General features: G+C 47.0%; 1 protein-coding gene across 1 annotated transcript in view; it reads right to left on the bottom strand.

The window, feature by feature from the left end:
- Nucleotides 1-514: 514 nt before the first annotated feature.
- The window catches only part of CHMP7 (charged multivesicular body protein 7), a 14,317-nt gene continuing 4,079 nt past the window's right edge, over nucleotides 515-10,752 (bottom strand). Inside the window, exons 3-11 of the mRNA XM_015569245.1 lie at nucleotides 10,711-10,752; nucleotides 5,193-5,378; nucleotides 4,924-5,057; nucleotides 4,175-4,223; nucleotides 3,841-3,960; nucleotides 3,416-3,514; nucleotides 3,144-3,204; nucleotides 2,124-2,303; nucleotides 515-1,898 (exon numbers count right to left, since the gene is read on the bottom strand). Coding sequence (XP_015424731.1) covers nucleotides 1,846-1,898; nucleotides 2,124-2,303; nucleotides 3,144-3,204; nucleotides 3,416-3,514; nucleotides 3,841-3,960; nucleotides 4,175-4,223; nucleotides 4,924-5,057; nucleotides 5,193-5,378; nucleotides 10,711-10,752 — 924 coding nt within the window. The 3' untranslated portion in view covers nucleotides 515-1,845. The remainder of the gene's footprint in view (nucleotides 1,899-2,123; nucleotides 2,304-3,143; nucleotides 3,205-3,415; nucleotides 3,515-3,840; nucleotides 3,961-4,174; nucleotides 4,224-4,923; nucleotides 5,058-5,192; nucleotides 5,379-10,710) is intronic.

Here is a 10,752-nt window from a genome sequence, read left to right as displayed (position 1 = left end):
CTATTTGTGCTCTGGGCTTCTCCCAATGCCTTTTCCTGCTTGGTTCAGCTGCTGACTTATCTAGAGCTGTGAACCTAGTGTTGTGGTAGACCTTCTAGCGACTAGCCTGTCCCTAGCTCTGCACTCAGTCTCAAAGCCCATTCCTCCTCCTCACCCCAGGCATGTAGCAGGCACTGAGTAAACATTGGTGCCAGACTACAATATGGTAGGATCCCATGGTCAAAGGTAACTGGGTCATTTAAACAAACAGGCAAAGGAAAAGAAAAACTAAATGATGGCACACTCCTGTAACCAAGGCTATTCAGTGGATGTAGCCTCCCCCAGAACAGCATGTGAGAACCACCAGTGAGACTGGCCGGCTTTCAAAGCTCAGCCCTCACGCTATGAAGCTGCTCACTTCTCCTGTAGCCCCACGTGAAAGCCATGTGGGTAGGAATGCTGGAGGTGGGGGTGAGAGGCATGAAAGAGCATGGAACTTTATGCAACCTAAAGAAGGGACAAGGACAAGCACGCCGGTTTTTTCTTTTAATTATTTACCAGATAAAAAAGAAAAAATAGTGATTGTATCTCTTCCCTCCCTACATTTCAGTTGACCCAGGTCCAGTGGGAGAGACATTTGTTGAAAGGTGATTTGAGCCCCTGGCCTGGAGCAAACTCTTCCCTTCGCCCGCACCACCTCAGGTGGGGGGCGAGGAGCGGCTCCAGGCAGGACTTGCATGGTGGCAGCAAAGTGGCAGTGTGGCTGTCCTCCTCTTCTCCCTGTTGCCACAGCATTCAGACTCCCTCCTGTCTGTCCCACTACGCCATCCTCCCCCATTCATCAAAGGAGTAGGAAGATGGGGCCTGAGGAGGCAGGGCCAGGTGGAGAGCAGGACTGGGAGGCACGTAGCAGATCCAACAGAAGGCCCTGATCTTCTGCTTCTATTGCACAGCCTGGCTTAGGTCCCCTGCCCTCATCAGTGGGCAGAGCAAAATGCTTCTGAAATTCAAAGAACCTGTTGTTGTGCCGGGCTCAAGGAGGGGAGGTGTGTTGTTGTGTGGCTTGTTCTGATATATGTGTCTCCTTTAAGTTACTCCATGATGGGGCAAGGCAGATTATGCCTCTTTCAAAAAGCATATGGGATTTGGATACTTGGGGCCCTGCAGTCACCTGGGTTTCTCCCTTTCAAGTTGAAAAGTCCAAGAATAACCCTTTCTCCAGTCAGATCTTCTCCTGCTTAGAAGAGGCAACAGCGACCACCACCACACAAGCTCCCTCCACATGTCATGCTGAGAGCCACTCAGGGTGACCTCTTTTTCTGAACACCTGGAGAATTTGACAAATGACCCTAGAAAAGAACCTTTCACACTGTATGTTTCTGCATAAAGTGGCAGCTGTTTGCTTCTCATTCTTCTCATTACCAATGAAAGAAGCGTGGGACTGGATCAAGTTCCTTAACTGACCTTACAGACAGAATACATTCCTCTAAGAAACAGTGGGGGTGGGGGGAGAAGACTGATTTTGATTTAGCAAAGCTGCAAAACTTTCACCTCCATTGGTGGGTAAAGACAAACCTAACGGAGCCAATGGCAAGAACTGCAGGCTATGAGAGACGACAGGGCAAACACAGAACTGTATAAATTGTGGCACTATAAAGATGACAAGGCAGGTCCACAGCCAGCTGGGAGCAGGCCTCTGGAGCACGCGTCCAGAAACGATCTGTCCTGTAGTACGTGGCAGCATCCAGATCAATCAGAGCGGCTCTCCTTCCTCCGAGGGTTTCCCATTTAAATAACTATGTACACACATACAAGCCGGTCTCTCTTTTATAGGAAGGTCCTTCATTAGAGGGTCATACAATGGCTTTAGACAGTCGGTTCCAATTGCCTTTTTGGAGATTTCCTGCTTGGGACCAAACCTGCAAGGAGAAAAAATGAACATGACACCAGGAAGACCTTTAAGAGGGAAGCATCCCAGTGTGAAGGCACTGAGTCCTAATACACACAAGAAACCCGCAGCTCCCTTACCGGGCTCTGGGACCCTGGCAACTAAGTAACTGGGCTGGGACTCATCAACCCTGTGTGGCTCTGGTCAGCCAGAGGGCCCCAGGCCCACCAGCAACCCTGGGAATACAGCTCCATACCTCCATCTGATAAGGACAGTTTCTCAAGTTCAGCTTCAAGTTCAGCGTCCGAGATCCTAGGGACAGGCACACTGTTGGTATAAAACAACTCATGGGGGTTGTTGGGCAGATCCAAAGGTTCTTTGGTGGTATCCTGAAGAAGGATGTCCAATTCCTTCTCTAGTTCCTCATTGTCAAAATCTGGAAAGAAAAGACAATATGAGGACATATACTGCCCAGCTGCTCAGGGAGAAAATGCATTTAGGATTCTAGGACTGAGGACAGCACAACTCAGCTCAGCTTTACAAAGGAAGTCCAAGCCTGCTCTGGATGGGAGGCTCAGTTGGTTGGAGCATCGTCCCGTATACCAAAAGGCTGTGGGTTCAGTCCCTGGTTGAGGCGCATGCAAGAGGCAACCGATTGGTATTTCTCTCTTACATCGATGTCTCTCTCTCTCTCTCTCTCTCTCTCTCTCTCTCTTCCTTCTTCTAAATATATTCTTGGGGTCAGGCTTTAAAAAAAAGTCCAGGCCTCCTTGCAGGTAAAAGAAAAAGTCATGTGGCTGGCCGGTGTGGCTCCATGGGCCGAGTGTCATCCCATGCATCAAGAGGCTGTTCGTTAAATTCCCTGTCAGGCGGGGCACATGTCGATTGTGGGCTCGATCCCCAGTAGGGGCATGCAGGAGGCAGCCAATCAACGTTTCTCTCTCTCCCTCTCCCTTCCTCTCTCTCTCTCTAAAATCAATAAAACATATTTTTAAAAAAGAAGGTCTATTTTGCTAACCCCACAGAACTGACCCTGCTTCCTCCTGCCTGGGGAGAAGCATCTTCCAGTCAGAAGCCTAGTCAGTAAGGGGCGCTGGAGCACAGCGGGAGGAACTGACAACTCCTCCCAAGTAGCCTGTGAATGAGCCCCAGGGAGAGGGCAGGGAAGGAGAGCCCTGCCTGCACCAGGAAGGCAGATCCATGACCAAACCTACCCAAGTACAAGGGAATGAAGTCCTCTTAGGAAGGAAGAATGAACGAACCAGTGTCAACTCACCTAAGCCATTGGTTACCCCACCAGCCAGAGTCTGAGAAACTTCATCCTGGGTGTCACACAGCTGTAAGGGAAAAGCACAGGCCTTGAACTGAGTGATATCTCTTTGGGTCTCAGTGTTCAGGGTTGCAAAGTAATGCTACCCCATCTGAAAATCAGGGAAAGCTTCCTCAAGTTCACAAGAGAGAGGCCAGCCTGGGGAAAGAGGAAACCCGAGAGTCCCATCTGCCCTCAGGACTTCCTTCTGCAGAGTCCCTCCCAGAGCCTTCCCGCACCTCCTGAATCTGGTCCACGAGGCTCTCCGCCTTCTCCACTGTGACATCCTTCATGGAGAGTTTTAGGGCTCCTACCCCAGCCTGATAAGCATTGAAAACCTAAGGAGAAAGCAGTTATTATTGCAAATGAAGAACACTGGACAAATTCATACAATGTTGTTTCTCTCCAAAGGAGAGCTTTGGGGTCTGAAGGTTGTGGGTTATTGTTAAGCTGATTAACATTGTTTCATCTCCGAAGAACAGCTTGGGTGTTTTTTTGCTACCCACGTTTGATTCACCCCACGTCCCCCGGGGCCAAAGCTTCCCAACAAAAGAGGCTCAGGCAGCCATATCCTTAAAGAACCCAGGCCTCCTCCAAACAGCAAAGGGGATGAGAGGGTGCTGGATGGACCAGACAAGTGCTGGGGCAGCGGGGCAGTGGCTACCATCTGATCCGTCTGGGAGGCATAGATCCGGTCCAGGATGCCTTGAACAGTGTCCAGCTTGGCATGCAGGGCCTCAATGCGCTTCTCCGTCCGCTGTTTGGCTTTGAGAGACCTCAGTGCCTAGGGGAGCATGGAGACTTGGTCAGGGTCAGACTGGGCAGAACGAAGGGCCAGAGGAAGACAGCCGTTCCCAGATGCTAAGATCATCTCAGGCCTCCTTCCCTCCCATTTGTAAAATAAGCTATGGTGCCTGGGCCACCCTCTCTGACTGCTGAGGCACCTGTCACTGCCAGCCCAGGGCGCAGGTCCACAGCTGGGGGGGAAGAAAACTTACCAGCTGCTTCTTTCCTGCTCGGCATGCTCGGCGGGCTTCTTCCTTACACCTGTGAAGCAAAGGGACAGAGCGGATGACAATGCACAGGACGGGGTGGAGGTACCTCCAGACCTGAAGACCCACACATTCCACCCAATGGCCAGAAAAATGGTGCCCGACAGCTCACTGCCAAACTCTTGCAAGTTGAGAGATAAGCTCGAGAACCCACAGGGGGAGAGAGCATGCCAACAAGGCCTCTGAGAGCCAGGAGTCGGAAACAGGTATCTAACACCAACGACGACTTCGGACACATCCCGTGGGTGTCTCCCAGGTAAGATGGAGTGAACAAGTACATCTTAATCCAGTGTCTATAAATCCTACTTTTTAGAGAAGTGTTCTGTGGCACAGCTGCCTTGTACGGTCATGGTCCTGCGAGGGGAAGAGCAGGAGTCCCTCAGACACCTCTCAAAGGCAGAGACTTGTCTCACTCACTATTGTAGCCAAGTCCTCAAGACAAGGCCTCGCTCAAAAAATACTGGGTAAATGGGTACTGGTGTGGGAGAGCAGAAACATAATGTGATTGGTCATAATCTTTGGAGGAAGACTTAAAATTCATTTTTTCTCCTTTGTGATATTCTGTGCAGTGAGTAGTTTTATAATTAACAACAACAAAAAGATAACCCTTTTATTTTCAAGAGCCCACAGACACCAATTCTTTGCTGGCTGTGGGCAGCAGGGTGGGTTGGGGCACTCGCCTCAGGGGTAGTTACCTCTCTGCTTCCTGGGATAAGGACTCCACTTTGCGCGAGAGCAGCTGTTCACTCTGCATCAGCTGGTACACCCCAACATCTACGTCGTTGACAGGAGAGACCTTGGCATGTGGCCCCCGGGCAAACTTTACAATCTAAGGGACAGGGACAAATTACTGCCGCCCCTCCCACAAATGCTGAGACATCCCCAGGCAGTAATGCTGGTGGCATGTCTGCACACCCTCAACGAGTCATCGGCGAGTCAGCGAATGAACAGCTGAACTCCATACCTTCTCCCCATTCTGCTCCAGGACGGTGACTCTCTTCTCTTTCTGTAGCTGCAGCAACACCAAGTAGAAGGTCCTCTCGTCGGGACAGGGGCCCACACAGAGGGTGCTCAGCTCCGACAGGGCCACCACAGGGTGGGAGGAGAGAGGGGAGTTCTGATACAGACGATACACCTCCTCAGCCTTCTCCTGCAGGGAAGGCGAAACATGCTCACCGGCCTGACCACCACCCAGAGAAGCCAGTGAGCCCTGACCCCCTGCTTCTGAACAACACTCACTTAGGGCAAAAGCAGAGGGTGCCATACTGTCTCCCCTAAAGTGGCAGCTTTGGAAAAGAAACAGGATTTGTGTTTTTTAAACGCTGGAGGAGTTGGGTGAATACGGATGAAATGAGGTACATGATACACTGGAAGCCAGCGCTATGCTTGCACCTCATCTGGGACTTTATATTTAGGTGTCTCCTGGCGCATGGTTCCCAAAGGGAAGAATGAGCGGTGCGGTGTGGTGGAACGGCCAGGAACGACAGCTGATGCCTGGTGTCAGCCCAGCCTGTGCAACCCCAAACCAGTCAGTCTCCCCAGTGCTCAGCATCCCGCTCACAAACTGAAGACCTCTAAATTCCCTTCCAATCTTGGTCTGTCCTTGTGTATGCCAACTGGCAAAACTGCAAATGAGAACGTTATTGTTCTCAAGAGAGCAGTATGAGACAAAGAGGTAGGACAGGGTTTTTGAGAGAAGTCTAAGAAATAAAGATTTCAAGAAAGAATGCCCGTGTTCCTCCCACATGCAAATTACTCTCTCAGTCTTCTGCACACCAGAAATATTTACTGAGGTATTCACAGAACACTGTGAAAATATAGGGAGGGAATAGCCAGGAGTCTGGGAGGAGAGAGGAGAGTTCTGATACAGATGAGGTTGATATAGGAGGTTGTTTGGCAACAAATGGTGCTGCAGGGTGACTGAGTTCCTAGGGGAAGCAAATGGACGGGGCATTTCAGGAAGAAGGGTGATCAGGAGCAATGCAGGAAGTCTGAGTCAACATGGCATTTATAGGTCCAATGGAAGGGGAAAGACTAGAGGCTCTTCCATCTTGTACAAGTGTGGTATCTCCTATGCTGTCCTTCATCTGGCAGATGGTGGGGAGTCAGTGAAGGGAAATGACATGGTTAGATTAACAGAGATCTAGCTGACAACTGGGAAAGGATAGGTTGTAGGAGTTAGGCTTAAAGGGAGGGGAAACATTTAAGCAAGAGGATATGAGGGACTGAACAGAGACAGAGAAAGGATGGATTCAAACAACATTCAGAAGATAAAGCTGGCAGGCCATGGTAACTGGGTGTGAAGTCTAGCAGGACTCCTGGGTTCTGGCTTGAGTGACTGGGTCAATGTGATCCTATCAGTTAATAGCAAGAATACAGGAGTAGAAAACATATTTTAAATGAAAGACAAAACATTCTATGTTGGATATGTTAGTTTAGGATGCCTGAGGTACATCCAAGAAAACCTATACAGCAGGTAAATGGATATACAAACCTGAAGCTCAAGGAGACACCCGAATAGGAGATAGAAGGTAATTAAAATCACAAGGAAATTCGTAGAGTGAAGTAATAGACTGAAGGAAGACCAACGTTTAAGAGATGAAGGAGCTCACAACTGAGATCCAGAAACACTGGTCAGGAAGAACCAAGGAGAACCCACGGCATAATGACAACAAAGTCAAGGAAATGGAAAATGTTAAGGACTGGTCAACAGTGTCAAAGGCAGCAGAAGAGTCTACTAAGATACAACCTAAAGTTTTCCTCGGATTGACTGCCCCAGCAGATAACAACACTTAGTATAAAGTCACAGGATGGTATCAATACACACATAGATTAATGGCACACAACATTTTAAATAAGTGATGTTAAAACAACGGGCTATCCATTTGGAAGAAAATAGTTTTTCCTCACCACATATACAAAAATAAATACCGAATTATTGAACTTTCAATGGAGAAAATGAAAGTGTAAAATAATTTGAAGAAACTATTTTAAAAATTTTAAAGTAGAAGATGCTTTCCTAAGCAAGACCAGAAACTCAGTAGCCAGAAAGAAAAATTTGAGCCTGGCTGGCGTGGCTCGGTGGTTGAGTGTCGACCTATGAATGATGAGGCCATGGCTCCATTCCCAGTCAGGGCACATGCCTGGGTTGCAGGCTCGATCCCCAGTGTGGGGCGTGCAGGAGGCAGCCAATCAATGATTCTCTCTCATTATTGATGTTTCTATTTCTCTCTCCTTCTCCCTTCCTCTGTGAAATCAATAAAAATATATTTTTTAAAAAATGGGAACATCTGACTACAGAAATAGGAAAATTTCTATGTGTTAAAGACATCACACATAAAAATAAAAAGCAAACAAGAGACTGAGAAACAGTATTTATAGCCCTAAACCTAAATACACATACACACATAGACAATTCCTATAAATTAATATAAAAGATTAACAATCCAATATAAAAACTGGATATAAATAGGCAATTCACAGAAGGGGATATGTAAATGGCTAATAGATAGTTGAAAAGATGCTCAAACCCTTTGATTTGATGAAGTATCATTTTTGTTCATCAAATTGGCAAATTTTATAAGACTGATATTATCCAGTACTGACGGAGGATGTGGGGAGACTGGACACTTAATGCAGTCTTAAAGAAAGTGCAAATTAGTACAAATTTCTGAAAAGTAATTTGACAATTTGTTATAATGTAAAATGTACATATACATTTCCAGAAGTCAATTTCATAAAAATAAAAGAAGTACATAGATGTACAGACAAAGCTGTCAAATACATATTTTTTTTGTAACAGAGAAATTGGAGTGACTTAACTGTCCATCCGTGTGGTAAGTACTGCATAAATTGTGGCATATTTATAGGTTATCATGCAGCCATCCAAAAGAATGCAGTAAATCTATATTGTGGAGGGACCTGGAAAGATGCTCATGATACATTAGAGTGAAAAGAGCAAAAAGCAGGTTGCAGACCAACAGATAAAATAAAATTCCACTTCTGGGAAAAAATGGAGTATATGTGCATTCATATGTATGTATGTATGTGCATATTCATTTATTTATTCAACAAATATTCATTGACTCTGTTCCCAGGGTCCCAGCAACTGCTCCCTCCTGGTAGAGGACAATAAATAAATAAACAAGTAGATAAAAATGTTCAGGAAGTACTGAATGCTAACAAGAAAACAGAATGTAAAGTAATATAATAGTGTGAGACAGGGTCAATGACAAATGTCTGTTAGCGCGCGTGCACACACACACACACACACGCACGCACACACACACACACACCTGAGAAGGGAACATACCCAAAGAGACAGAAACAGGATGAACAGAAAGGAGATTTTCATTTCTTTGTCTACTTTTTTAAAATAGCAAAATCAATGGGCAAATTTTTTGTTTTATACTTTTTTCAAATAAAAAATGACTGGTTGCTTTCTATAACTAGACTTGAGAAAATCAATTTACCTCAGAAGTAGGTTTTCTTTCTTTCAGAAAATATCCAGATAAGACCCTTTAGTTTCAAGGAGATAAATAAGTCTTCATCCCAGGAGAAAACAGTGAAGTCACCAAATATTAGAAAGCAGAATGAGATTAAATAGTACATGTTCTGTTTAGTGACATACACTGGGTACATATATAACAGGACCATGCCCCTACAGAGCTAGAAGATTTATTTTTCTACCTAAATAGGATTAAACTGCATTGCTGCCAAATATTAGGTGGTTCTTGGAAGATCTATGTAATTCCACTTCCACCTCCATCTCTGCCTTTGCTCTCAAAAGACTGAGTCCAAACTTTGTTTTTGGGCTCGTGTGGGGATAAATGGATCTGTCTCCCTTTGCTCCAGGTTGGAGACATTGAGGTAAGACTGCACAGAGGAATGGGGCTTGGCACGGAACCCCCCAAACCACCCTATAGCTTCTCTGGGGCCTTGGCTAAGCAGTGGGTCGGGGGATAACCATGAGGGAGGAGTGGAGTGCCGTGGGGCAGAGAGGTGTCCCCCTGAAGAAAATAAGTACTGCTCAGTCAACAATCCTGGGGGACTGGGGGAGGTGGTAGATTTTGGAGGCTTCCTTCTCAGTTTGAGGCAGAGAGGTTGGAGGTCTGCTGAGAGGAGGAGAAACGAGCTTCTCTTGGGGCAGGGGAAGGGGGCTCTGAGCTGCCTCCAGCTGTGTGGAAGCCTCCAGGGCTATGCAAGGACCCTGATGTTTGGGTTTGGTCTGCAGTTTCAAATATAGCTACTGTCTGCAGTATACTTCTGCAAAGTACACAGTTCAGGCACCTTGTATTCTCTCTCTCTTCCTCCCCCTCCCCACTTCTCTCTGTCTCTCAAAGGTTACTCTAATCTTGTCCGCAGCAGTTTTGGTGGAGTGGTAGGGATGAAGCAGGTGGGCGCTAGGTCAAAGAGAGTGTGGGAGGCGAGGAAGTGGTGATGACAAAGCTTGGACAAGGAGACAGAGCAGGAACTAGGCAGCGGCCCAGGTCCCACACAGGAGTCGAGTGGGTTTAGAGGCTGAAGGTGGTGAGCACCAAAGAGAGGGAGATGGCCCAGGACTGTGAAAGGGGACTCAACTTTGGTGATAGGGTGACTTTCTCCGGCAGGGATAGAGACTGTGGGGTTGATCTAAGGTGGTGGATTTGCTGGTGCCTCTGTTGTGGACGGGAGAGCGGCAAAGGAGCTGAGGGTACAAGGAGGGAAGCAGGCATAGCTGCATGCTCTAGGCCAGTGATGCGAACCTTTTGAGCTCGGCGGGTCAGCATTTTGAAAAACCCTAATTTAACTCTGGTGCCCTGTCACATATAGAAATTTTTTGATTTTTGCAACCATAGTAAAACAAAGATTTGTATTTTTGATATTATTTTATATATTTAAATGCCATTGAACAAAGAAAAATCAACCAAAAAAATGAGTTTGCGTGTCACCTCTGACACGCATGTCATAGGTTCGCCATCACTGCTCTAGGCTGAGGAGGGAAACAGGCCAGGAGGCCGACTGACCAGGAGAGCAGGACGGGATCAGGGCCTGGAGGCCTGTAAGGCCTGTAGTAAGCTCGAATGAGGAAGGCTATAGCCAGAGAAGAGAAAATCTGAACCTAGTTTGATTTGGAGGGGCGGGGGCTGCGCCAAAGCTGACAGTCACAAGGTCCTCAGGAATCCTGCGAAATGCTTGTCAGTAAACAACAGAAGGCAAAGCATTTTCTAAATGTTTAGCTTATCACGAATCTGTACAAATACAGAAAATAATCAACTGTATGTTACTGACAATTCCTAGACAGAGAATCTCCTTTGAGATGTAGCAGTCCAACTAACAACTAAACAATGCTACAGAATAAAGTACGGAATAAGGGAGGTTAGGTGAACTCAGTTACTGCCCATCACCATGTAAAAACTATGTTCTTCTTCTAGTGATGCCTGACGGGGTGTGGAGGAGCCATCAGCACAGCAGACACCAGGCCCTCCCTCCCGAGCACCCACCTTAAGCAGCTCCACAGCCACGAGCACCTCCTCGGCAGGAAC

This window comes from Myotis davidii, unplaced genomic scaffold, assembly GCF_000327345.1.
Source record: "Myotis davidii unplaced genomic scaffold, ASM32734v1 scaffold1166, whole genome shotgun sequence".
NCBI lineage: Eukaryota > Metazoa > Chordata > Mammalia > Chiroptera > Vespertilionidae > Myotis > Myotis davidii.
Note: the sequence above shows the minus strand (reverse complement) of the source record. Positions and strands in the feature narration are given on the sequence as shown.